Source organism: Otolemur garnettii, unplaced genomic scaffold, assembly GCF_000181295.1.
Source record: "Otolemur garnettii isolate 467f Iridium unplaced genomic scaffold, OtoGar3 scaffold00002, whole genome shotgun sequence".
Lineage (NCBI taxonomy): Eukaryota > Metazoa > Chordata > Mammalia > Primates > Galagidae > Otolemur > Otolemur garnettii.
The window spans coordinates 20749545-20777099 of record NW_003852397.1 but is presented as its reverse complement, the minus strand read 5'-3'; the positions used below and the strand labels follow the sequence as shown (position 1 = coordinate 20777099).

The following is a 27555-nucleotide window of genomic DNA, read 5'->3' as shown; positions in this document are numbered from 1 at the left end:
CTGCTGGAGGTGGCGGGTTCAAACCCAGCCCTGGCCAAAAATAAACTGCAAAAAAAAAGAAGAAGAAGAAGAAGAATGGCAAGAGGTTAGGAAATGAATGAAGTGACGAAGTACACAAAAGGCAGCCACACATTGCTGGAGGAACTCAGTTGAACTCAGAAATCATGTATTTGTAATGCCACCTTTCCCCTCATTGGACAGGTTTTCTCCAGCAATGTGTGGCTGCCTAGTAGCAGAGAACGTATGAGGGTGGATTCATCCGGGACTGCAGGCAGGCTGGATGCATAAAGTGGACAGAAAAGGGGCTGAGTACTCATGAGTCCTGTTAAGGGTGTCCCTGAATTCATTACATCTGCCTAAGCTGGCAAAGAAGAAATGCTTTGTGGGATCCAGGAGTGGCGGAGAACAGCAAGGAGTGATGATTAAATAGACACCAGCGAGATTCATTCGGATGAAGGACAGGCTTAGCGGCAGGAAAGAGGAGCAGACATACTTTTCGTTGCTTCATCTTCCATCATCCCTGTTGGGCAAGCTTATTAAGGACACAGCCTATCTTACCATCACCATATTTCCAGAGCCTCCCCAAAAGGAGTACACGGTACATGCTTGCCTGATTAGGAGAAGGGATCTGGGATTTGGCAAATTATAGCCTGTCAGCCATATATGGCCCACAACCTGTTTTTGAATAGCACATGAACTAAGAAGGTTTTTTCATATTTTTAAATGATTAAAAACAAAACAATATTTTGTGACCTAGAGTAACTATATGAAGTGGAACACAGCAATGCTCCTTCATTTATTGCTGGTTTTGCTCTACAATGACAGTAATTAATTATATGGCCTGCAAAACCAAAAACATTTAATACCTGACCTTTCACCAAAAAACTGTGCTGACCTCAGAACGAAGGCATGGCGTTACGAGTGAGAACATAAGTGGATCCACGGAGTGTGGTCAGAATGAACCACGTACACATGTGTGTGGTGATATCTTTCTGACACATATAATTAGCTTCAAACATAAAGAATAAAGTGATCTTCCCTATGCTTTCATCAGTGCACAAGGACCCCAACTTCTTACCAGCCAGTTCCTTGGTATCTGACCCTGAGTACATTTTGACTGCACACTGCACTTCAGGGACAGGACAGGCTGATCCTAAGTGCTCTCACCTCCCAGCTCTTGGTCGTCGGCTCACTGAAGAAGTTGTCAATCATGTTCAGTTCTTCCTTTTCCACCACCACAAAGCCTTGCTCTTTGGCATCTTTCCCATAGACATCAGGAGACCACTGAACAAAGAACGTGTACAAATGATCCACCCTGAAAAACATGTTTGTGATAGCTGTTAACACCTAGTCTGCTTTCTTGATAGACACTAGTAGGCACTTAGGTACATAGACCATCTTTCTCCTACTAGGCAAATCTATTTTGCCAATTGGAAAATTTCACGCTGCCAAAATTATCTCTGAATGACCTTCCAAACTCAGACAAACAGGAGCCAACAGAATAAAGGCAAAGTCCACAGGCACTGAGAATTGTTCAAACTGTCTTCCAATCTGAGGGATGGACCACGAGTTGGAACATGAAACTAGAAAACACAGTGAAATATTGACATCAAATGGTTTTCTTCCTTTATTAAGTCTTCATTTATTGAATAACGGTAATCATTGAGAAAAAATATATAGATCTAAAGCTTTTGCTGAGTACAAAGATAAATAATACTCCAGCAGGTCTTTATGTAGCTCAAAGTATTATTTAGATTATAATTTTAATAAAATGTTTGATAACTCACAAGTGTTAGAAATAATACCAACTATTATTATTTTTTTTGAGACAGAGTCTGACCATGTCACCCTGGGTAGAGCGCCGTGGCATCACAGCTCACAGCAACCTCAAACTCTTGGGCTTAAGCGATTCTCTTGCCTCAGCCTCCCAAGCAGCTGGGACTACAAGTGCCTGCCACAATGCCCGGCTATTTTTTGTTGCAGTTGTCATTGTTGTTTAGCTGGCCCCGGCCAGGTTCTAACCCTCCAGTCTTGGTGTGTGTGGCTGGTGCCGTAATCACTGTGCTACGGGTGCTGAGCCCTAACTATTATTTCAATAGTAGAAACAAGTCCCGATTTTATTGACATAGTCATGTACTTTGCTTCCAATTTCTCTGTTCTTTTCATACATATTTATTATATGAAGGTTTTGAAACATCTCTCCACACTCCATCAATAGAAATATGCAGAGTTCCTGAGCAAAGAATGGGAAATCTTAGTTCTAGGACTTGCAATATCCCCCCAGTCACAACGACAGTCACAACCATTCTGACCTTAGATTCTACAGTTTATCACAATACATCACAATATGGGAAAGAACAGTGAGTAGAATAAAATCATTCTTAAAGTCTCTTCTTATTGCAAAACAGTAATTCCAATTTGAGGCTACTGTTTTGGACAATATCAACTTATCATCAACTTCAAAATTTATAAACACATAAAAATAGTAAGACTCAAACAGAAACAGAAATATTATTGTGATGTAATAAATAAATCAAACTGTTTTTAGGTTTCCACGTTCCTATCTGCTCTTATCCATGTGTATGCATGGTTTCTACACAGCTTTCTCTTCAGTGCAGTTAGAGCCAAGATATAACTGTTTGTTGTACAGTGCATAATACACATTTACCACGTTGCTAGTCTTCATACCCATTTTTAACAGCTACAGTTCAGGGAATTAATAAGCCACAATTAGCCTGTGTTCTGACACTGCCAGGATATTTAGGTTTCAGTTTCTATTTCTTTGATTTTATAAATGATGCTCCCGTGAAAATCTAAACTGCCTTTTCCCATCATTTGAATTATTTCCTCATAATCAGTTCCCAGAAAATAGATTACAGAGCCAAAGGGCGTGATTTTGCAGATCTAGATTCATCTTGCCAAACAGCTTTTGAAAGCTTGGCTAGTTTACTCTGACATCAGCATTGTAGTTTGTGTATAAATTACATTAACAACTTTATCCTAAAAAAAAAAAAAAGAATTTAACATATGTACGTTTCACCCAACTCATTTTGCCATTCTTTGAGTACTAAGGCTCTGAATATTTTCGGCGTTTTCTTCCTGGTTACAGGTTTTCTTTTGTGAATTGGCTCTTTGTGACTTGTGGCATCGATGTTCATTTCAATTTCTGGGAGCTTTTATGTAATGTGAACATTAATCATGATCAAATGGGTTTCCAAGCTGTTGTTTCCCTTTTTATATTAATCATGTCTCTTCCCTACTTATTCATACACCTTAAAGGTATATTTCGCTTTAGATTTGTCCTTCGAAACATGAAAAGCTGTTATCCAAGACAAGTCTATGTCAGTGTATGATACGTTAACATTCTATTAAAAAATACCTTATAGATATTGATAGCTGCAATAATTGCATATGTACATAATGGTTATGTTTCAACTTGATGAGGCCAAGGTACCTAGTGTTTGGTCAAATGCCAGCCTAGATGTTGCTGTGGAAGTATTTTGAAGATATGATTAACTTTTAAATCAGTAGACTTTGATCACCCTCGGTAGGGTGAGTGGGCTTCATCCAATCGGCTGAAGGCCTTACGAGAAAAGACTGAGGTTCTTTAAGAAGGAATTCTGCCTTCAGCTGTCTTCAAACTTGATACTGCAACATCAACTTTCCCCAGGCTCCAGGCTGACAGCTTGCCCTGAAATCTTCAGACTTGCCTGCCCTCACAACTGCATGAGCCAATACCTTCAAATAAATCTCTCTCTCCCCATATATATATGTAATACATGTCTTATTGGTTTTGTTTCTCTGGAGAACCTTGACTAACACAACAGACTCTTTTGAAAGGCTGCAAAAGACATTGATCAAAATGGTTACCCCTGGAGAATAAAATGGGGTGGGAAAATGACTTTTTAAATCATATCTATACTTCTTTAAATTATTTTAATATTTGGAATAGGCCGTACATTTATATCATCCAAGCATCAACATTCTCTTTTAAAAGTCATATAATGAGAAGTGTCCTTCTTCCATCCCCGTCCAGCCCAAGTCCCATAAGTGACCATTCATTTTTGTATTTGTAGTACTATTTATTTAGATAAATCAAGTTATATCTTTGTTGTCTTCCCTTTTTATTATTCTCTACCTTGACTTTTCACTTACCAATATACCCCAGATATCTTCCCATGCCAGCATATGGACAGCTTCCTCATTCTTTCTTTTGTAACTACGCAGAATTTTACTAAGTGAATTTACCTTAATTTGTGTCAGCATTCTCTGTTCCAAGATTGTGTCATGAGGAATTAACCTTGTAGGTGAGTCACTTCACATGAGTACAGGTAGATATTCCCCAAAGTAGAACTGCATTGTTAAAGGAATGCAATCTTTTGGATGTACAGCGGCACATTGTTCTGTAAGGGGATTATATTATTTTTGTCCTCCCACCAGCAATACATATCTTTTTTTGAACCTCAGAATTATTACCATGTGGTATGAACATCCCTATTAAAAATTAACTTTGAAAATATGAAATAGGCTCGGCGCCTATAGCTCAACCGGCTAAGGCGCCAGCCACGTACACCTAAGGTGGAGGGTTCGAATCCCCAGCCCAGACCCGTCAAACAACAATGACGGCTGCAACCAAAAAAAAAATAGCCGGGCGTTGTGGCGGGCGCCTGTGGTCCCAGCTACTTGGGAGGCAGAGGCAAGAGACTCGCTTGAGCCCAGGAGTTGGAGTTTGCTGTGAGCTGTAATGCCACGGCACTCTACCCAGGGGGACAGCTTGAGGCTCTGTCTCAAAAGAAAAAAAAAAGAAAATATGAAATAAACCACCAGTCCAGAGAGGTCTGTTAAGTATATAATTTTAACTCTCTTAGTATTTTTTAATATTTAAAAATTTAGTCCATATTGAATGTCTTTTGGAGTAGAGTTGAGAACCAAATATGCCTCACTCTGTAGTTTGGAAAAGGAAATACTACATGCATATCCACATTGGATAAAATCTCTGGGCACAGATGGCTTCCTGATACTTGTTGGCTAGCTTCCTTGTAAGAGAAGAAAATCTGGGAGCTAGCTGGTACGATCGATCGGTTAGGTGTTGCTAGGGGCTGGCCTAGACTTCACAGCCATGCCAGGGTCCTCCTACTGACAGTAATTTTATAGAACATGAACAGCAAACATGGTTACTACTCTATGACCATAATGAATCATGACAAAAAAACCAAGACCACTCTGTAATCGTATCTGAAAATAAGCAAAATACTAATGCTGTCTTGGCACAAAAATGACCAAACAGCTCCCTAAGCTAGCATAATATGAATGACTGTGATGCTTCTTTTTTTTTTTCCTTCAGTTTTTGGCCAAGGCTGGGTTTGAACCTGCCACCTCTGGCATATGGGCCCACGCTCCACTCCTTTGAGCCACAGGCGCTGCCCATGACTGTGCTTCTTTGCCAATTTTAGCATTAGTTTCCCTAGTCTTCCTTCCAAGATTTAATAAAAAAGCAATCATAAAATGACCTCCACTTCCTGATAGCATCTCATCCACAATACAGTCCTGCTTCCCCAAAGTCCTCCCGCAAATCACCTAACACAAACCTAAGTCCTCTAACTCCTTTCTAGCACCCTCTCACCGGGATGGCCCATGGGTCCCTACTGTGTGTGTTCTCCCTTTCTGCAACACAGCAGGACAACTGGTTCAATGGCAGGTGTGCTCCTGGTAGCCTCTGCCCACAGGGCACTGCTTCCTTTGAAAACACTTCCTGTACACCCACTATGTGTTAACAACCCTGCCTTTGTGGAGCTCACCCTCTGGAATATTAGAACGGAACACTGGCTATTATGTAATCAGTGAGTTCTTCTGGGATATAAGGGAACGAGGGCTCTGAAGTCAACTATCAGGATCACACCACGACTCATTTCCTGAGGTGGCAATCAGGGTTCTTTCTTCCACACTGCGAGACCCTCCCTTTATTCTGTACGGGTTTCTGAACCATTTACCATTTAATCTCCTAGTTTTGACATAATACACATTTTTGTCACTTTTTGGACCCACTTTCCACGAGGCACTGCTCATCTGTCCCCTAGCATTTTACCCCCCCAGGGGAGGCTGGCATACAAGGCTGAACACTGGAGGTGGCCACGTGCTGAGCTCATGCTGCTCTGCGTCCTTGTGCGAGACTGCAAGGGAACGAGGAACAACTGGCAGATTTGCAGTTAAGCTTTTCTTTCTTCTTAGACATTTTAAGAAAATGTAGAATGTGAAAAGTACAGGTCAATGAGATTTTAGGGAGAGAGCCTAACTGAGCAGTTGCCAGTCACTTCCCTTTCTGATGGCAGACACTGAGTTGCTCAGGGAGACCACTGGAACTGTCTTGCTCAATTATGGGAATACGAGGGAAGCAGAACTTAGGAGGGGAAGGTGAGGAGAGGATAAAACTGGCCATTCCCTGCTCTATGAAGACAAGTAAGGCCGGCACGGTGGCTCACTTAAACTCAGGACTTCGAGACCAGCCTGAGCAAGAGTGAGACCCCACACAGCCAGGTGTTGTGGTGGCAGCCTGGAGTCCCCCATACTCAGCAAGCTGAGGCGAGAGAATCACTTGAGCCCAAGAGTTTGAGGTCGCTGTGAGCAATGACGCCACAGCACTCTACTGGGGGAGACAAAGCCAGACTCTGTCTCAAAACAAACAAACAAACAAACAAAAAAAAAACCCAACTAGTTTCTACAACCCCTTGGGAAGGTGGATGGGGTGGAAGACTGGAGAGAGGGAAAATGTGTATACAGCTCAAAGGATTTCCTGAGGGGGAATTAAATACCCACTATCATCTCCTTTGAAGTTCAGTGTTATCAGAATTACAGTGGCCCTAACTGAGATAAGGCCACAGGAAAGGACACACCTTTTCCTGCATCTCACTGTTCCTGAAGGGAAACTCTGCAGGGGGCTGGGGGACTTGGTCAGATCTTGCCATAGTCATTTTAGAAGCAGTCACCTTTGGGCATGGCGTGTTGCTGACTCTGCACCTTAGGCCAAGCCCCTGGCCACTGCCCGCACACTATGGAAGGAAATGCTGCATCTGTGTACGTGTGGGGTTCTTAGGGGCTGTAACAAGGACAGTGCCAGGAGGCCAGCAGTGGAAGGAACAGGGATTGGGCTGCTTGTGCCCTAAAGGCCACACAGGATGCCTGTATACTACTCCAGCTTCATCAATAAAACCCAAAGCTGAGGAAGTAATTGATCTTCATGCTCTTCAGCCCTGGGGATGGCTGCTTATCAGCATGGAGCATTCTTGCCTGCCTGGCAGGTGAAGAGCACCCAGGGCGGGCCCTGTAAGCAGAGTAAGGTTCTAGGACTTACCACACTTTCCCTGTTACCCTCTGGAGAACAGGCAAAGGCATTTGCAAACTATCACACAGGCTTAGAGTCAGGCATTTTGAGAAGCAACCTTGTTTTAAGCAATGCTGGTGTGATGTAACCCAGCAGCTACTTACAAAGCAATGCTGTGATGCCTGCTTCAAGGACCTTAAGCTGCACAATAACTATGAATCACAAAAGATAGGGAAAGTGGAGCTCAGCAAGATTGAGTGGTGTGTCCAATACTCCATCCCTGGGAATGTTCCCGCTGTCCCAAGCTGGCCACCTATTTTTTTTTTTTTTTAATAAATGCTAAACTCCAAGGGGACAGGTACATTTCTGTATCTGTCCCTAGTCAGAGGTCTCCTATCATATCATGGTACAGATCGATTACTTCCTCAGCTTTGGGTTTTACTGATGAAGCTGGAGTACTATGAGGGAGGCACCCTGAGTGGCCTTTAGGGCACATGCAGCCCAGTTCTTGTTCCTTCCACTGCTGGACTCCTGGCACTGTCATCAGGCCTGAAGCAGCCGGTCAGCACTGTGCTCTGTGCCAGGGAACAGTGAGGGGAGCTCGGAGGGGCAGCAGCACTGAACGCCTGCTCCCCTCAAGGTGCTGGGCTCGGTCTCTGCAGCCAGCAGTCACCTCCACCTTGGGAAGCCTCAGCAGAAGTTCCGCCATGGACACCCAGATGGGAAATGTTCGCGACTTTGCTCCAGAGGTTCAGGGCTCTGGCACACCCCAACTCCCATCAATGGCAAGCTTCCATGTAGTAGTCCCGCATTCTCTCATGCAGAGGACCCTCATACCATGCCTCTGAGGGAGAAGTGGAAGGAAGGAAGAATAAAAATGGCTTGTTCTCTGACAGAATACTGACCCTTTCTGATCTGACATAATGATTTTTTTTTGTTTATAAAACAAAACACTTTAATCATTTTATGTAACCTAAAATAGGTATTAAAATTATCAGGTGAGTTCATATTTGTGTTTTTCTCTTTTAAAACTGTAGAATAATTCTAAGTAATCCACCAACATCTTTCTCACCCAAAATAAATAAAGGCTATGGCGTATGCGGGTGGTAAAATCACTGGATAGGAAAGAGTTAAGATTCGTGTTGATCAATCTGCGTACCAAGTTGTAACGTGCCCAGACCACAGGGAAGGAATTAATGTCCCTCTTCCCAGTTGTACTTATGTTCCATTCTCTGTCTTTTGTTTACGTTATTTTTATTACTTAAGAGGGGGATTTAAAGGATGTGACTTCATCTTTCTTTCCTTCTAAATTCGAATTGCCTTAAGTTTATTTCACGCAATTCTCAGAAGAGTTCTTTTCAGCTAACTGGGTTTTTCAAGTGGTTTGTTCCTAGAACTCAGCCCGGCCTTCTGGAAACAGATCTCAAGTCCTGAAATTCCCCGTCTTGTCCCCCTGCTTTCCATCTCACCCACTCCTTCCTCCTGGGTCTACCAGTTCCCACCCACCTTGACCTCTGCTCCTCTGCTTTCCCCCAGCTTAGCCCCTCCTGGATTCACACACTTCTGGGCCAAACTTTCTGATGCACCAACACCCCTAGGTGAGCCTTCTGCACCTGCCTATCCAAACACCCTTTCACACAAACAGAAACACAAACAGGATCATCTTTCCCACCTGTCTTGGGATGACAATATTGCTGAGTTGGCTTATTCATGCTTAATGCGTCCACAGCCAATCAAAGGCACTGCACCTTGGGAAACCTCCCCTCTTGGTGCAGCTCTACAACTCACCTGTAGCTCCTCTCCTACTCTACAGAGCAGCTATTACAGACCTTCTGTTCCTCAAGTTCCAATCCCACTCTCTGTTCTGCTCCTCTGGGAAGATTCTCTGTGGTACCAGACCCAGCATGTGCCTCCTCCATCTCTCTTAGCAACCTGTTCTTCAGAACTAACTCCTTTCTCACCTGTCGACCCTCCTCTCTGAACCTGGGAGAGTCCCACTCCTTGGTGAACCTCCTCCCTGATTTCCTCCCATCAAGCTCATCCTTTCCATCCTGATCTTGTCCTTGATCCATAAATCTAATTACATCTCCTTATCCTTAAAAAATAAGTTTCTGAATTCTGTTTCCTCTTAAAGTTCCTTCCCATGACTTATTTTCCCTTCAGGGTATGTTGTTAACGTTTGAGTTAAGATATCTCCCAGCTCCTTTTCATTCCTCACCTCTTCTACTCTGATTTTATTCATCTTTTTTTATATGCCCTTTGTTAAATCAAACCTGGCTCAGATGCTTTCTGGAGGAGGGCAGGATTTTAAAATCTTGTTCCTTTCCTTATCCCTTCAAGTGAAGTTGGTTTTCTCAAAAGTCACCAACTGTGAAAATCAGCGGTATCGCTGTCATCATTGATCTTGACCTCTGACAGCCTGTTGATAGCTTTTTTGAAATTTCCTCAGTGACTCACCCTGTAGTCTGGATGAGTCACTGAGCATCTCTGGGCCTCATCTGCCTCAGGACACTATCCAGGGCTTCCTGCAAACCGACACAATCGCCAGTAATTACAGCCACCCTGGCCGCTCGCAGTTCCTGAAGCAGTGGGTACGGTGACACCCATGAGCAGAAAACTAGGTCAGGAAATGGGTCTTGGGAAACTAATATTTGAAAGATGAAACAGAAGTGGTCCTGGAAGGAGGCCAAGAAGAAACGGCAGAGAGTTAGAAGCAATCTTATAAAATGCAAACCCTATCACTTCACCAAGCTGTAGGAAATCCTTCCCATACCTCCCCCCACAGGTTTTGGGATAAATTCAAATTCCTGTGGCTACCTAGGAGCCGTGTTTTGTGCCCCTCTCCAAAATGCACTCTGTCCAGCCGTTGCTCGGGCGTCTGAGCCAGGATCCATTCTGGCTCTGCACTCACACTGCTGCTTTCTTTATGAAATAAGATGAAAAAGGTGGGCCCAGTGGAGACATGTCTAAGACTGCAGCTGGGGAAGGTTTCCCAGGGGCCATGGTTAAACTGTGTGTTGAGGGAGGCAGAAGGGTCCGTCATGGGAGGAAGGGGAAATGTCACTTTACCACAGGCAACATGTATTAACTTGAAGATCAGGGGGATCGATCCTGTGATCAGGACAAAGCAGACACAGCAGAGAGGGACAGCATGGTCAAGTCACTGGTGATCTCTGATAGAGGCGTCTGTAATGTGGATGGGGCTGTGGGATGCAGGAGATCCAAGTTCTGCCCCTGAGTGCCCAGGTTGTGGGGAGTAAACAAAAAATCCTAACAAGGACCAGCAAGACAGCAGGTGGGCACCTGAGCTGGGATGTCTACGTTCAGCAGGAACTCAATAGCAGGGGGAGTTCCTGACATGAGGAATGACTGAACCAGACTTATCCTTTGCTTTAGGAAAGGCAGGAGCTGAGAAGAAAGAAGCTGGAGGGGTTGGGTCACTGGGTCACAGAAAGTCCTGAGCAGAAGATAAAATGCTTGGACTTCATCCTGAGGCCACGCGGGGGCAGCCCCAGTGACTTCAGAGGGGACACAGGAATAGTTATGTACCCTCAGAGGGTACACAGGAATAGTTCAGTACGTTATCTGAATAGTTATATATTTAAAGGGTATAATATGTATAACATATTTGAATAGTTCTATATGTCCTTAAAGGGTATAGTAATAAATACAAAAATATATTATACTCTGATTTAACAGATATTACTGCTTAGAAAAAGGCAGTAAAAAGGTTTTTAAAAAATGATGATTTAAATCCTTTAAAGACAACTATTAAGTTAATAGTAGCACAGATAGTGTACAGCTCTAGGGATATTTGTAAAGGAAAGCAGGTACATGAACAGTCTTGAGAAGCGGGGAGGAATGCCTACAGCTCAAGAAGGGAAGCGGCATGGCCAGATCTGTGGCTGAGGAAGACAGCTGTGGAGCCATCAGGGAAGGACAGCAAGAGACAGGACCAGCTGGTATCAACAGCCACCAAAGTGTTCTGGCAGGAGATGATCAAGGCCAGACCCCAGGTGTGGCAGGGGTCATGGAAAACTGCCATACAACACTTCACGAGGCACAAAATCAATCTATTCAGTAACCACAACCTGGCACTTGGGCTTTGCTTAGGTTTTCTGTTTAATTACAAATTTGGACTTAATCAGATTTCTTCATGAACCTCAAAGGTCTTTATCATCAATACAAGGATCCTTTAGGGATTCACTCCAAAGGAGGCACCATATTCAAGTTATAAATCCCTGTTTAGCAGATAAAGTTCTCTCTAAAGAAGAAATTCAAAGAAAGTACATGACACAGGTTCTTGGAAGGCAGGGCTTTACTCAGAAGCACCAAAGCACTGCAGATGCATGAAGTGACAGCAGTGGCAGCAACAACTAACTTTCATTCCATGTATGAACAAGCTCATTTATTGTCATTAGAACCCCACAGGGTATGGGGGTTATAATGAGGATCATTATGTATTTAATGAGGAAGAAAAGATGCTTGCACAGATTAACTCATCAAGATGACAGCAGGGTCCGGGAGCCCCTAGGTCACCATGTGGTCTTAAGCAACATGCTTTGCCATTGCCTTTAGGGTCAGTCCCACTGGTCTGGTATTACTGGTTCATAAAAGCCTGACATTGACAAGGCTACAGGGCTTTAGGGATAGAAAATATAATGAAAAATCTAAGAGTTGATGCTTGGAACAAAACATACTCTATTATTCATACTTTAGGTGTAAGGATTTTAGATACGTTAGGTATAATTACAACCTATTTTATTGAACAAGAATCACTACTAGTTATAGTGGGATTTAATTTACTGTTGCTTCTCCCACAACATACTTAAAAAAAAAAACATACTGTGAGATAAAGTTTAAAAATTACACATTTTAAAGTCAAATTCAAGTTCCTAAGCTGGAGGGAATTAACTGGAGGCTTTGGGAAATTTCCTTAAGCTCTCTGAGGTTCCAAACTGAAGATAAGAAGACTTAGCTCTTCTCAGCATTATTAAATGTGCAAGGAAGTCCATTCTACTTTTGGGCAGACCTTACAGAAAGTCCCTCCTATGTGATGATCTAAAATCTTCTTACCACATAAACCCACAAACTTGACCAATACTACCCAGAAGCAGTTAAGGCATTATTATTTTATAAAAGGCCACTTGACAGCTAGGAAAGGAAATTAGGGGTACACACAGCAGAATATAACCCCTGAACTACTCCACTTAAAATTTATAAGCAGGAGCCACCAAACAATTTAGTATTGATTACACCAAAAACATCCTGCAGAGTATATTATGGCACAGAGATTGGGAAATATGAAAGGGGACAATGCAAGGAAAAGAAAGAAGAAAGGAAAGAAAAAAGGATGTGGCATAGAAAGTACTGAAATGCATGTGTGCAGTGACACTGGTCACTTGCACTGTCTCTTATACATGGAAGTATTAAATGCATAAGACCTCTGGAGGCTCCCTTCTGAATACAGCTGCAGAGACTAAGATGGTGGGCAGACTAGAGCAGCTGGCCAGGTGTGTAATTTGCAGGCAGATGCCTACCTGCAGATAGCTCTTCTCTGAAGATGCATTGTGAAATAACAAAGAAGCGAGGCGGATCACTCAGAGTAAAGGAGAAGGTGACAGGGATCTGTGGGGAGGCATCTATAACAGGTGGGGGAAATTAAGAGGATAGAGCACTGGGGGGCCTCGTTTACCTCACAGATACTATGGTGGAGCTGTGGGAGGGCGCTTTCTGCCAACACAGACCTTTGTGTGGACACAGCGAGGAGCTGCCTGGAGTCTGTGCTGGGTCACTGCATGGCAGAATAGGAGCAGTAAGGGTCTGGCGGCAGCCAACCCTGGGTTTTTGCAGATAACATCATCCTGTGTTCTCATATACAGGGCACCAGGTTAGCACTGGACTCAGCTTTGCAACAGTAACCTTCGCATCGCCCTTACCAGGCAGGGAAGGGAACAGAGGCTCCTCTGAGTCACACCCGGTGACTGAGCCATGCCCTCCAACAGGGTGGAATCTGACCGGAAGAGTTGCCACAGACACTACAGGACCCAACTTGTGAAGCTTTGGGCAACTGCTTTAGGGGGAACTGGGGCTGGGGGGAGAACTTTACAATCTGTGGGGACCAATCCCCACTCATGACTTGGCCTCTGTAGTCCTTTAGCCTACAGAACAGCCAGCCACCTGTGCACAGCTATCTTCATCCATCCCCCAAGTTAGAAAACTCTGGCCCCATCTCTGTGTCCCAAGTGGAAACAGCCAGTTCCCTGTACAGCCTTGTCCACATGGCCCTGCTTTTGGCTCTGAGGCCCTGCGTCAGACTCTTTGCAAGTCCTGACTCTGAAGCGCTCAAGACAGAGCCCAAAGCTCCACCTGAGGCCTCAGAGCTCTTGTCAGGCATGGGGTACCACTCCCATGATTTCAGTGCTGCACCTGGACCCTAATACCCCACCCTTAAGTCTTCACCACTGCCACAGGGCTGGAAGAACTGTCTCAAGGTCCCGGTGTGTTGCCAGAGTCCCCCCAGCCTTGAGCTGCCATTACACCTGGACTGGTTTGAGCAAATGCCCGCAGCCCAGGAACCCAGGACCACTGCCTAGACAGCTTCACCCAGTTACCACAGCCACCTTTGTGAGCAGACCCTGGGCACAGCAATCCCCATAATGCTGCCTCCACGGAGAGGGTGTCACCCAGCTCTCAACTTGAATTTCCTACAATGACCTGGGGAACAACCCAACACTCAGCACAGAGATCATCCAGTACAGGCCTAAACTGTGGCAAGCACAGGGAACAGGACAAATCAGAAGAGCTGCACTACCGCCATTTAGCGCACACACCACTCGCTCACTGCCCGCATTTCCGAGTGGAATAAAAGCAGCATCTAGGGATCTCCCATTCTTCCACTGCAGCAGGAGCGTTTCCAGCTAAGAACAGGTGCCTTCCAAACCTATCAGCCCTGAGACAAGAAAAGAAGTTTCAGATGAAAAGAAACCAGCAAAAGAACCCTGGAAACACAAAAACACAGAACACCTCCAAGGGATCACAATGGAGCTATGGTGCTGGACTCCAACCACAAGGAAACTGCTGGAGAAACGGAGATCAGGAGATGGATGTAACATAAGATGTAACATAAGATGAATGGGATCGAAGAGAGTTGAAAACCAACAAAAAGAAGCCAAACCAATTTTCCATAAATGAATGTAAGACTAAAGAGCTAGACAACATGAGAAATTATATTATAGAACTTAAAGCAACAGAAAAATCATTTAGGGAATTTCAAAACACAGCAGAAAGCCTCAGCAACAGCCTGAACCGAAGAGAACGCATGTCAGAGCTTGAAGACAAGGCTGTCGAGCTAACCCAGTCATTCAAAGAGGTGGACAAGAGAATTAAAAAGGCATAAAAAAGCTGAGCAATCCTTTAGAGAGAGACAGGACTATGTAAAGTGAACTAATATACCAATTATAGGTATCCCTGAAGCAGAATTAAGTGTTGAAAGCCTGGAAAATCCATTAGAGGGAATTACTGAGGAAAACTTCCCTGGCATCCAAAGATCTAGACGTCAAGATACAAGATGGTCATTGAACACCGAGAAGATTTACAGCAAGTAGGACATCTCTTGAGACACACGAATACAGCTACAGAAGGCCAGCAGGACAAAGCATTCTTCACTACAGAGGTTGCAAACAGAAAACTATCACCTTTTAAAATCTAGTCTCAGTGAGCTGGATAGAAGTCCTTATGTGAAGCAGGTATATCTCCTTGCCCTGTCAGGTAACCTTCCAGTTTCAATATTCTGCAAGTCCAAATGAAGCCAGTAGCTGGAAAAGCCCTGCCTTGTATGCTGGCCACTTTAAAGGGTTTAATTGTGCCTACCAAAAGAAAACTATTTGTAACATATCAAACCAACTAATGACTTTTCTTTGATCCTAGAATACAACAAAATGGCTACAGTTAACAATATTATATTGTATACATGTCCTTGAAATTTGCTAAAAAGTATTCTTACCATACACACACCAAAAGAGAAGAAAATAGTAACTTTGTGATGATATGTTAACCAGCTTGTGGTTTACAGCTCATACCGTATACACATATGGGATCACCTGGTTGTATACCTTAAGTATCAATAATTTTTAATTATCAATCATACTCCAATAAAGCTGGGAAAACAATACACCTCTCTGTTGTGGTTCACTAGAAATTACATGAAAGCTCTTTTGAGAATCACTGCTCAAAACACCAGTTGTAGGTATAAAAAGAATAACACAAAAATAAGTAAAAATGTAAAGTTTATACTCTTTGGTCTGTTCACTCATTTTTAAAATTAAAAAATGGCCAATACTGGGCAGCGCCGATCCCATATACCAAGGGTGGAGGGTTCAAACCCGCCCCTGGCCAAACTGCAACAAAAAAAAAGAATAGCCAGGTGTTGTGGTGGGCTACTGAAGCACTGAATAGCTAGGCGTTGTGGTGGGCTACTGAAGCTACTCAGAAGCTGAGGCAAAAGAATCACCTAAGCCCAAAAGTTGGAGGTTGCTGTGAGCAGTGATGCTACAGCACTCTACAGAGGGCAACAAAGTGATACTCTGTCCCTTAAAAAAAAAAAAAAGGCCAATACTAAAAAATAGGGCAATTTAACATATATAATCTATATCTCAGCTTCCCTTGAAAAAGATCAAAAGATCTACCAACACCAGGCCCACATTAAACATTCCTACTAAGCTGCAGAAGTCCATAACTGAAGGGGTACAGCCTGGAAGTTACATGTTTACAGATAAGATAGCTGGTGGGTTTCGTTGCTCGAGGAGCACATGAGACTAAACTACCATGCTTAAGCAAGGGGGGCTGTACCCCTTCACACAGCAGCTGTTGCACACTGCTCTGTAATTAACCCCGGCCCCAAGTCTTCTTCAGCCCCATTCCACAGCCTGGCCCAGGCAGGCATTTTAGGTTTGCAAAAATTAGTTTCCACATACTTACTCCCAAACACTGTGTGCAGCACCCATTGGCAGGAACTAATTAGCCTGCAGTAGAAATGGGGCCCAGCTATTCTCCAAAACTCTCCTCAGAGTTCGTTTCACCACCAAAAGCACAGCCACCACTATCAAGAGCTCACTTACAAAGCAGGTCATTTTTGTCAGGAGCTTAGGTCTGGCTGAAGTCAATGATTAACTTCAGGCATTTGCCAAAAATTGGTTACTAAAGTTACCGAAGGGTGGCTGCTTAATAAGGTGTTTTGGAAGGTGAAGAATTTCTAGAATTTAAAGTTGATCAAACAAAAGGTAAAATGACCAAGTTAGTAATTAAGAATAAGAAATATCACTTCAAAATAACTTAAGGTATTTTAAAAACATACAAGTGAGAAAAAATACATATATATATGATTAATAATTGTGTAACATACTTGTTCAGTGGTTTTCCAAAATTCATATTAAATAGGCAGAGAAAAAGACAATTTCTTTAGGGATTGTTTTGAAATGGTTGGTTTTTTTCTCTATCTACTGGTGACATTCTCACTGTAAAATACCACTAGTAAACCACCTATAATATCACACAATGATCCATGGTACTTAAAAACTGCAAGGTTGAGTGGCGCCTGTGGCTCAAAGGGGTGGGGCACTGGCCCCATAGACAGAAGGTGGCGAGTTCAAACCCGGCCCCAGCCAAAAGCTGCAAAACAAAAAAAACTGCAAGGTTTGTATTCTGTTTGGCTGAGTAGGATGTAAGTTGTTCCAGAAAGTCAAGTATTTAGAAAATGTTCAACACTATGGTCTTGGCACCGACAGGCATTAAAGATTCCAATTCAGCAGTATCCCATTAAAAGCAAGGTGACTTTTGATCAGAAAATTTCACATTAACTATGGTTAAAGATTTTAGGCTAGAAAACTAGGTCTGTTTATAATTCCTTTAGTCCACCTTTTCTTCTCTAAGAAAAGTGCTGTTAAGAACCTTTTTCCTAAGTCTTCAAGACAGCTGTGATACGAGCTTAATAGGAGAATCAATTTTCTTTATGATTTTGTCTCTCATTATAATAGTAATGCATGCTCATAAAACAATATAGATAGAATATTTAATAGCAGACTCTTTTGAGTAAAAGCTATTTACATCTACTATATATATGTGCGTGTATATATATATGTGGTGTATGTAGTATTATCACATTAATCCATGCATAGAAACAAAAAGCTACACAAATAAAACCAATTGCTGTTATCTCTATGTAACAAAATCATGAAATTTTTATTTTGTCATTTTTGCTTTTTTGTATTTTCTGCACATTACATAAAATCTATTTTATCTTCTGAATAGTTGTAAGAAATAACTAGTAAGTTTTTCTCTTTCAGATTATAGCCTCACTTATTCAGGCATCCATCTAAAATCTAAGAATATTTATTATGTACTAGACACTAAGCTGTTTGTAGGACCACAGTGTCATAACACTTGGTCCCGGGTGGCGCCTGTGGCTCAGTGAGTAGGGCGCTGGCCCCATATACCAAGGGTGGTGGGTTCAAACCTGGCCCCAGTCAAACTGCAACCAAAAATAGCCGGGTGTTGTGGCAGACACCTGTAGTCCCAGCTACTTGGGAGGCTGAGGCAGGAGAATCGCCTAAGCCCAGGAGTTGGAGGTTGCTATGAGCTGTGACTCTACAGCACTCTACCAAAGGCAATAAAGTGAGACTCTGTCTCTAAAAAAAAAAAACATAACACTTGGTCCCTGCCAGTAGGAAACATAAATTCTAGTAGGAAAAAGCCACAGGTAGTCCACGGCTATAGAAGCATCTGTAGTAAGGGGCATGACACACGTGGGGTTGAGTGGAGGGGCATCCAAGCAGATGGGGAAAGTCTCTTAGAGGAGATGTTTGAGCATATGCAGTTAAAGTGAAGGTAACAGGTATAAGGGGAAGAAGTTAGGCATTTCAAGCTAGCTAGCCAATGAGTGGAATTTACCTTCTTCAAGTTCAGACAGGGTCAGCTGTCCACACAAAGGCTGGAACAGAAGCGAGCGATCTGAAGAGATGTTAAATGGAACGAGCTAGCTATGGTGACTGGCCACGCGAGTAGGTGGCTGCGAAGCAAGATGATGCCACATTTTGGTGACAGAGACTGAATGGATGAATTTACTACAATGGAGAAAACAGGAGGCACAAGCTATAGGAACAAAGGTAGGCACAAAGGTGGAAATAAGAAATTTAGGGGCGACGCCTTTGGTTCAGTGGGTAGGGCGCCGGGCCCATATACCGAAAGTGGCGAGTTCAAACCCGGCCCCGGCCAAACTGCAAGAAAAAATAGCTGGGCCTTGTGGAGGGCAGCTGTGGTCCCAGCTACTTGGGAGGCTGAGGCAAGAGAATCACCTAAGCCCAAGAGCTGGAGGTTGCTGTGAGCTATGATGCTACAGCACTCTATGGAGGGCTATAAAGTGAAACTGTCTCAAAAAAAAAAAAAAAGAAATTTAGTTAGGGTATGGTCAGTCTTAAGTTTTCTGATCCATGGACAATTCAAATACTCAAGATTAGTGGTCATTTATGTGTTTGGGATTCAGCAGAAAGTTCTAGACTAAAGATAGTGGAAATGTTTGGCATGTAAGACAGAATTAGATCGCTGGGTGTAGGCAATTGTGAGAAACAGAGAGGGTCTTTAAAATGGTAACATTTAAAGAGGAAGCAAGCCCGCTTCAGTGGCTCATCTTTCAATACTCTGGGAGGCCAAGGTGGGAGGATCACTTGAGCCCAGGAGTTTGAGAGCAGCCTGGGCAACATAGTATAACCCTGTCTCTAGAAAAACCTTAAAAATTAGCTTGGCATGGTGCATGCACGTAAGTCCTGGCTACTTGGGAGGCTGAGGTGAGAGAATCACTTGAGCCTGGAGTTTGAGGTTGTACTGAGCTCGGATCACATCACTGCATTCTAACCAGCTTGGATGACAGAGCAAGATGCTGTCTCTAAAAATAAAAACTGAAAAATGAATAAAGAGGAAGCAGAGGAAGGAAAAGGCTGGGAAGGAATGGCGGAAAGGAGGAAAAATGGTGTCAAAAAAATACAACAGAGCAGACAATGAATGGCATTAAAGGAAATTAAGAAAAAGATAATGCCCTTTTGTTCATCATACTAGGAAGGATGCCTAAGGGATCCTAGGATCCTAACCCAAAACCTAAGAAGCAAAATATCAAGGAAGGACTTGAGTATATTTATGTTTAAAGGCTTCCAGAAGGTTTTACTACATAGCTAACTAAGTTTGGCACCACTGAGCTATGCCACAAATTCTTTGTTAACTCATTCACCTTCATAACTATGAAACACAATATATCCCTCCACAGGCTTTAAATGCCTACTTTTCTGAATTTAGAAATTAATACTTACTGTTCCTGTGTGGGGAAAGGGTGCCAGACTCTGATTCCTCCCTAGTATAAGGTGTTATTCACAAGGATAGAAAAGGTCTGTCCTTGCTAGTCCAGGCAGGGATGGCTGGAGGGTTTATTATTTTGGGAAACAAAGGATTTACATAAGTACCAAAAGGTGCCAAGCAGAAAGGTCCTAAACTTGTTTGGTGGGGTCAATAAGGTGACCAATGTCAGTAAATCCACAGGTTCAAGCACATCATCCAAAAGCTGAGAAGGGAGGCCAGAACACAAAGGGCTTTTTAAAACAAACAAGGAGTTTAGACATCAGTCCTGCAGATTTAACGTATTTTTATGGCAAGGTCAAACAGCTTTTTTTAGAAGATTATTGTGGCCATATTGGAGAATAGAAAATTGTATTTAAGGTACAAGAGGGTATGTTCATAACAAGAGTAGCACAGGTAGGGCACAGTGGCTCATGCTTATAATTCCAGTGCTTCAGGAGGCCAAGGTGGAAGGCTTGCTTGAGGCCAAAAGTTCAAGACCAGCTTGGGCAACATAGTGAGACCCTATCTCTAAAAATAAATAAATAAATAAAATAAAAAAATAAAAAATTTAAATTTAAAAATTAGCTGGGGATCAGTGCCAGTAGCTCAAGCAGCTAAGGTGCCAGTCACATACACTGGAGCTGGCAGGTTTGAATCCAGCCCTGGGCCACCAAACTACAATGACAACTATAACCAAAAATAGCTGGGTGTTGTGGTGGGTGCCTGTAGTCTCAGCTACTTGGGAAGCTGAGGCAAGAGTGTTGCTTAAGCCTAAGAGTTTGAGGTTGCTGTGAGCAGTGCTGCCACGGCATTCTACCGAGGGTGACAGCTTGAGACTCAGTCTCCCCCCAAAAAACAAAAATTAGCTGGGTGTGGTGGCATGCATCTATATATAGTCTTAGGTACTCAGGAGGCTGAGGTGGGAGGATCACTTAAGCCCAGGAGTTTGAGGCTTCAGTAAGCCATAATTATATTACTATTACTATATTCTAGCCTGGGCAACAGAGTAAGACCTTGTCTCTAAAAAATAAAAATAAAAATAAAAAAGAATAGCACAGAGCCAAAGAGGGAGGCAATTTGGTGCCCTGCCTGCTCTTTCAATTCTTTCCAATTTAGATCTGGGGAAATTGATACTTCTGGTAGGCTAATTTCTTTGATATTCCTCTTTGAGTGTCAAGAGTGATAATCTGGCTTGGCGCCTGTGGCTCAAGTGGCTAAGGCGCCAGCCACATACACCTAAGGTGGTAGGTTTGAATACAGCTCAGGCCTGCCAAACAACAATGACGGCTGCAACCAAAAAATAGCCGGGCATTGTGGCGGGCGCCTATAGTCCCAGCTACTTGGGAGGCGGAGGCAGGAGACTCGCTTGACCCCAGAGTTGGAGGTTGCTGTGAGCTGTGATGCCATAGCACTCGACCCAGGGGGACAGCTTAAGGATCTGCCTCAAAAAAAAAAAAAAAAAAGAGTGATAATCCTATTCAGGATGATGAAGATAGCATGGGGTCATCTTTGTAAAAGTATGTGCTCAACCAGAATAATCTGATGTATTTTGTAACATTGCAATTCAGGCTCCAGAATTATACCAGGGTCCAGTGAAGCTTAGCACCCACAGTTTTATGTGAATAAGACTTCAGATGGATGGTAAATCATAAAAGCTCAGTGCTCATGACTTTCAGGCTTTGCTCTAAATATTCCAGAACTAAAGGTGAATACTTCTGAAACACAACAAGAAGCTATGCAAAGAGTTACAAGGTAGGTCCTAAGATCTGTAGTCAGTCACTCCTAACAATCAATATAGCTTTGGTGGCCAATGCATTCCTGGGTGGTGTTGGTGTGCATGGCTGCTGCTATCTGAAATGAGAAAATGGGAAATAACCCCCAATTGCCTTTGCTAGAGTAAAGAATGTAAAATCAGCAGAGAGCAGATAGCAGAGCTGGGCCCATATAAAACCAACAGAGATTAGACTAACATAGTCTTTAAATGTATGGATATCCAAGTAATCTCATAAAATTAAAATGTGATTAGAGATAAAATAAAAATCAATTGTATATTATTATACGCAAACCCAGGAAAAATAGTAGAAAACAGAAAATAAAACTAAGAAATTCCTATAGAAGTTCATTAAGAGAGTAGCAACTATGAATATAGGTTCTACCCTAAATTAGGGGCCATATTTAACCATGAAACACTATTACTCGCCCATGGGACTAGCTTTCCATTGTTGGGGAAATGCTGACCTACAGAAAAGACAGCCTTCCTTAACAGGGCCTTAAACATTTGTTTCTACCCTGGTCCAGGCAACCATCAAGAACTATGAAGAGCTGATACCTACTACAGAAAATATCACTGCTGGTCATAAATTCAAGTATGAGAGATACACAGACAACTAGAATAGGACCTATTAACAGGACATATATGTCTACATTACTCATTTTTATTTGAAAGTATAAATTTTCCAACTATTAGAAAGTGCTTGTCAATTTCAATTATGCTTGATATTAAGTAAGAACATGTTATGCTTTCTAAAACAGAATCAACTTACGTATGATGAATACATTCTAATACGTGTATGAACACAAAATAAGGGGTTTGCTTAGAAGCTAGAGAAATGGCATTTTGCAATAATTTTTAACAAATTAATATAGCATACATTTGCATATCGAGTTAGAAATAAATTTTTATTATTAAAGGAGTCACACACACAGAATAAAAAGTCTCAGGTCGCTATTATGCCTTTGCCTTTTAACAAAAAAATGTTTATATAAAAAGTGCTCGTTCAACTTTAAAATAAAACATTTTAAAGCTGCATTTGATTCTTTTTTCATCTACGAAACTGATAAAGATTTATCGGCCAGGTGTAAAAAAATTTGGCAGGCATGGTAGCACATGCCTATAGTTCCAGCTACTCAGGAGGCTGAAGCAGGAGGATCAGTTGAGCCCAGGAGTTTGAGGTTGCTGTGAACTACAATGATACCACTACACTCTAACCCAGACAACAGAGCTAGACCTTGTCTCAAAAATGAATAATAACACTTAGATTTCCCAGTACCCGGGAAGAAGAACACTTTTATGTTAGTGGGTGCATAAACTGCCACACACGTTCATGTGCAGCATGTATTTAAAGCCTTAAACATATTCTTTTATTTGGTAAAACTACCTGAAGGATTTCACAAAGATGTAACACTGCTTCATAATGGTCAAAAATTCAAAACGACTTAATACTCGAAGTAGAGCAAGACAAAATCAATCAGAAAACCTAATGGTGGTGTTAACTATATTGTAATTGTTTTTCTTTCTTTCTTTTTTTTTTTTTTTTTTGAGACAGGTCTCACAGTGCCTCCCAAGCTGGTGGACGGTGGCATGATCATAGCTCACTGTAACCTAAACTCCTGGGTCCAGGTGTCCTTCTTGCCTCAACCTCCCTATTAGCTAAGACTAAGTGAACCATCACACCTGACTAAACTTAAAAATTTTTTTTGTAGAAACAGGGCCTTGCTGTGTTACCAGGCTGTTCTTAACTCCTGGCCTCAAACAATCCTCCTACCTTAGCTTCCTAGAATTCTGGGATTACCGGCGTGAGCCGCCCTGCCCTGCCATATTTTGTTTATATACATATAATGACATAGCATATGATGTGGAAAATATGCACAACATATTAAGTGAAAAACAGCTGAAAGCAAAACAGATTCTGCCTTCACCTCCTTTTTACTTATTTGCATGTTCAAGTGTTGCTAAATTATCTTAGCATTATTAGCCACATGCACCAGGGCTGTTGGGTTTGAACCCAGCCGGGGCTGCTAAACAATGACAACAGTAACAAAAACACAGCCAGGCATTGTGGCGGGCGCCTAAAGTCCCAGCTACTGGGAGGCTGAGGCAAGAGAACTGGTTAAGCCCAAGAGTTGGAGGTTGCTGTGATGCTACGGCACTCTGCTGAGGTTGACATAGTGAGATGCTGTCTCAAAAAAAAAAAAAAAATTATCTCCTGCCCTCACATTCAATTAGCACCAAGAAGGAGAAGGAAGAATTGGAATCTCCCAGGTTTGTAAGTTCTAGAAACTCTACAAATCTGCTGTCACTTTCAGCTGATTCAAGAGAAGTACGTGATTCTGCAAGCTGCAAGGGAGTCAAGGAGGGCTGATGGTGGACATGCGCTCGCTCCCCAGTGAATGTGAGTTTCAGGGAGCAGTGTACAGATGTGCAAGAAGAAACCGCCAGTCCTCCTGGGCTCACCCAGGCTGTGGATCTTCTCATACCTTCCACCAAGGGAAAGAAAACTATTATATACTTTGGCAGTTTTTAACTACTTCACATTTCTAATTTCTGGTATCTAAAATCTAATACGATTTGCTACAGGAAAAAAACATCCTCCAAAACCAGAGGAGATAAACAGAGACTATGTGGGGCTTCCATCACTGCCGTCCCTGCCCTGTGCCCTCCCCATTTTCTTGCCTATAGGCTATTCATTCAAAGATGGTGTCAAGGAAGCCACAGAGTACACTGCAAACAAAGAAGGAATAGTCTTGTAGCATCAACTTCTTAGTAGTAACAGAAAAAGGAAAAAGTAGATATTTAAAGAATTGGTAACAATAGAAGGACCAGTGAAACACACACTTGTGAAGCTCTATCAACATAAAACTATCATTTTCCTGTGACAAGGAGCTCTGCTGTACTGAATGAATCAGAGAGCACCTCCTAAAGAGAACACGTGGCCACATCCATAGTGTCTATCGGAGGACACTGAAACCTGGAAGGAACCTCTGCAGTAGTCTCACTCTGCTGCTAAAGGAAAATCCAATGGATGGGAGGGCACGGGGCGCAGGGCGCGGTGACTCACGTCTGTAATCCAAGCACTCTGAGAGGCCAAGGCAGGTGGATTGCTTGAGCTCAGGAGTTAAGAGACCAGCCTGAGCAAGAGTGAGACCTGTCTCTAATAAAAATAGAAAAAAAGTAGCTAGACACCGTGGCAAGTGCCTGTAGTATTAGGTACTTGGGTACTAGGTACTTGAGAGGCTAAGGCAGGAGTATCACTTGAGCCCCAGAGTTTGGGATTACTTGATCTACAAAGACATCATGGCACTCTACCCAGGGTGACAAAGTGAGACCTTGTGTAAAAAAAAGAGAGAGAGAGGGAGAAAAAAAGATAATCTACTGGGTGCACAAATCCATTAAATAGAAAGGCAAGTAGAAACGTTCAGTTTTATACAAGGGAATACATAAATTATCACGAGAGTAAGAAAAGCAGGGCATGACATAGCTCCCCTTACGGACTTCGATTGAGCCTTAAGTCCTGAACAATTTCATAAACTGGAAATAAAAGTTTATTCCTAACTGTGGAGGTCTGGGTGGGACAGGTGTACACGAGATTCATAAAGCAACAATTATAATAAAAATCCTAATATCTACAAACACACACCAAAAAAACTATCATTGTGAACACAGTGTGGTATAATGCCTTCAAGAAAATCTCTGGTTAATAACACTTCATGAAAGAAAACTAAGTATTCCAGGTTAATTGCAAGGACAAATAAGTCATGGTCACTCTGAAAGACAATATAATGGCATTCAACAAGTGACCTATTTTTAAAATCTCACAAAAAAAAACACTTGCATAAGAAATCAAAGAGAAGTCCAATTTCAGCATTAAGGGTTTCTTCTGGGTTAAAGAATGACAGTAATATAATACCACGTGTGGGACTGGTTCAATTATTCTACAAGAATCCTTGGTGCACACAGTTCCATGAAAGATAATAAAATTCAAAGAAAAATTTCTTGTCAACAATACATTTTCCCAGGGAAAAAGTGATACACAGGATATATATGTGGCTGGAAGTGCTTGTTTTCCTCACCTAGAAAATCATGGATTGGCCTAAATCTCTTTATAAGTATAGTTCAGCTGTGAAACTCTAATTCTAGGGCTCCCATTTTAATGAGGCTTCAGAAATTTGCATTGCTTCTGTTGAAACTTTTTTTTTTTTTTGCAGTTTTTGGCCAGGGCCGGGTTTGAACCCACCACCTCTGGCATATGGGGCAGTGCCCTACTCCTTTGAGCTACAGGCGCTACCCTCTTGTTGAAACATTTTAAGGTGATAAAAGGCACACATTTCTCCCCCCGCCCCAGGCCAGTATCTGCAGTTTAAATAGTTTCCATGAAATACTGTGGGAGCTGCATGCGCAGGTAAAAGAAGGAGCCTATCACATAAACGCCAAACAAATTATGTTTCTTTCTTTCTTTTTTTTTTTTTTTTTTTTTTTCAGTTTTTGGCAGGGGCTGGGTTTGAACCTGCCACTGCTGGCATATGGGGCTGGCGCCTTACTCCTTGAGCCACAGGCGCTGCCCAACAAATTATGTTTCATGTCCATGTCTACATGGGTTTGTATCCAAGACAGGAAGAAGCCATTAGCAAACTCATTAATAAAAATCCTACGATTTTTCACGTTAAATTATAATTTATTAAAATGGGACAACTCTCTTGATGAGAATCATTATCCCAGACAGTAATCAGCCAGAAGGCAGACCCTCCTTGGAATTTACTTTTGCTGTATGGATACTGCATGTGAAGGAAGCCTACTGAGCACATTTGTTCTGGGCAAGCGTGTTAGCCCAGGTCTGCGCACAGGACGACATCTGATGACTAATCAGAAAAAGGCAAGATGCACGTGTTTAATAAATCTGAAAACTAACTGCAAGGCCTTTGTAAAGTCACTTTTATTCTACCATGTAAACAAAAGAAAAACACTGTCCAAAAAGAGTATTTCCTGATTATTATAAAGACCAAAGTGAAGCAGTTATACTATATTAGGAACTATTATAAAGCAGTGCAATACTGTTGAGGCATTCTATGCCGCTGTCCCTCCTACAGTAGACTGCCATAGGAATAATACAGAATTTTCCTTGGTCATTTAAAAACACAAATCTCTCCAGAGGTATACAGCCCCTCCAACCTACCCAGGAAATCACACGTCACATCACTCTGCTGCTGAGTCACCGAAGCTCCTTCCATAAGGGACAAACCTAACGTTCATTCCCTAGAATCAGAGGCACTTTAAAAATTACAGTCCTGCCTCTTTACTGCACTTAGCAGGGTCTGGAACTGCTCTATGGTATCTCTTTATTCTCTGCGGAAGATCACCTCCAATTACTGGCCCTTGAGAATATCACAATCTTTCTTCACTTAAATAGCATCTGGGTAGAAAGTCACGAAAGCGGCTCAGGAACACAGTACCTATGAGGGTCTCACATTAAAGCTTTCCAGCTTTAGCAGGAAGGCACTCAAATGATATCATTCTAGAAATTCTAAAATCTACAATTCAGAGAAACTCTCGTTTGAAAATAAAATTAAGCATTTTAAGATAAAGAACATCAAAATGCAATTTGAATCTAATGCAGCAACAGATTTTCTACCGTAGCCGTACTCACCTCTCCCGAGGAACTGCAAACCAGTACTCCGGCTGCTTCCTTCGTTTGCCGTACTGCTGGACCATGGCTGTGGTTTGGGTGGCAAAGGATTTTCTCATTGGTTTTCCCACTTTGATGCACAGGAACATGGGGGGGGTCTTGCTTTTTTCTTCTTTTGAAGGAAGCATGTCTGAATTACATAGGAAGAAACTTTCCTCAATATCGATAATGTTGGTGATACAACTACATCATATTGTAACTAATAAATGTTCTAGACTTTGTTTAGCACAAAGGCAAGAAGCTCTGGATGTTTTAGGTTGGACTACATCATGTGAGATGTTACATACTGAAAATAAGCATAAAAATCAACAGAACAGCAAAAAATGGAGAAGTGTGATAATCACCAGAATGCTCATTAACGATCGTACTGAGGACTCAATTACACCAGAATGTAAT

The 27555-nt window shown here is 42.3% G+C and overlaps 1 protein-coding gene across 2 annotated transcripts in view; it reads right to left on the bottom strand.

Annotated features, from left to right (window-relative positions):
• The window catches only part of NCOA7 (nuclear receptor coactivator 7), a 144647-nt gene that overhangs the window by 18387 nt on the left and 98705 nt on the right, over nucleotides 1-27555 (bottom strand). For both annotated transcript variants that reach the window (XM_012805022.2, XM_003781645.3), the window contains exons 10-11: nucleotides 27121-27289; nucleotides 1168-1315 (exon numbers count right to left, since the gene is read on the bottom strand). In XM_012805022.2, the coding sequence (XP_012660476.2) occupies nucleotides 1168-1315; nucleotides 27121-27289 (317 nt within the window). The remainder of the gene's footprint in view (nucleotides 1-1167; nucleotides 1316-27120; nucleotides 27290-27555) is intronic.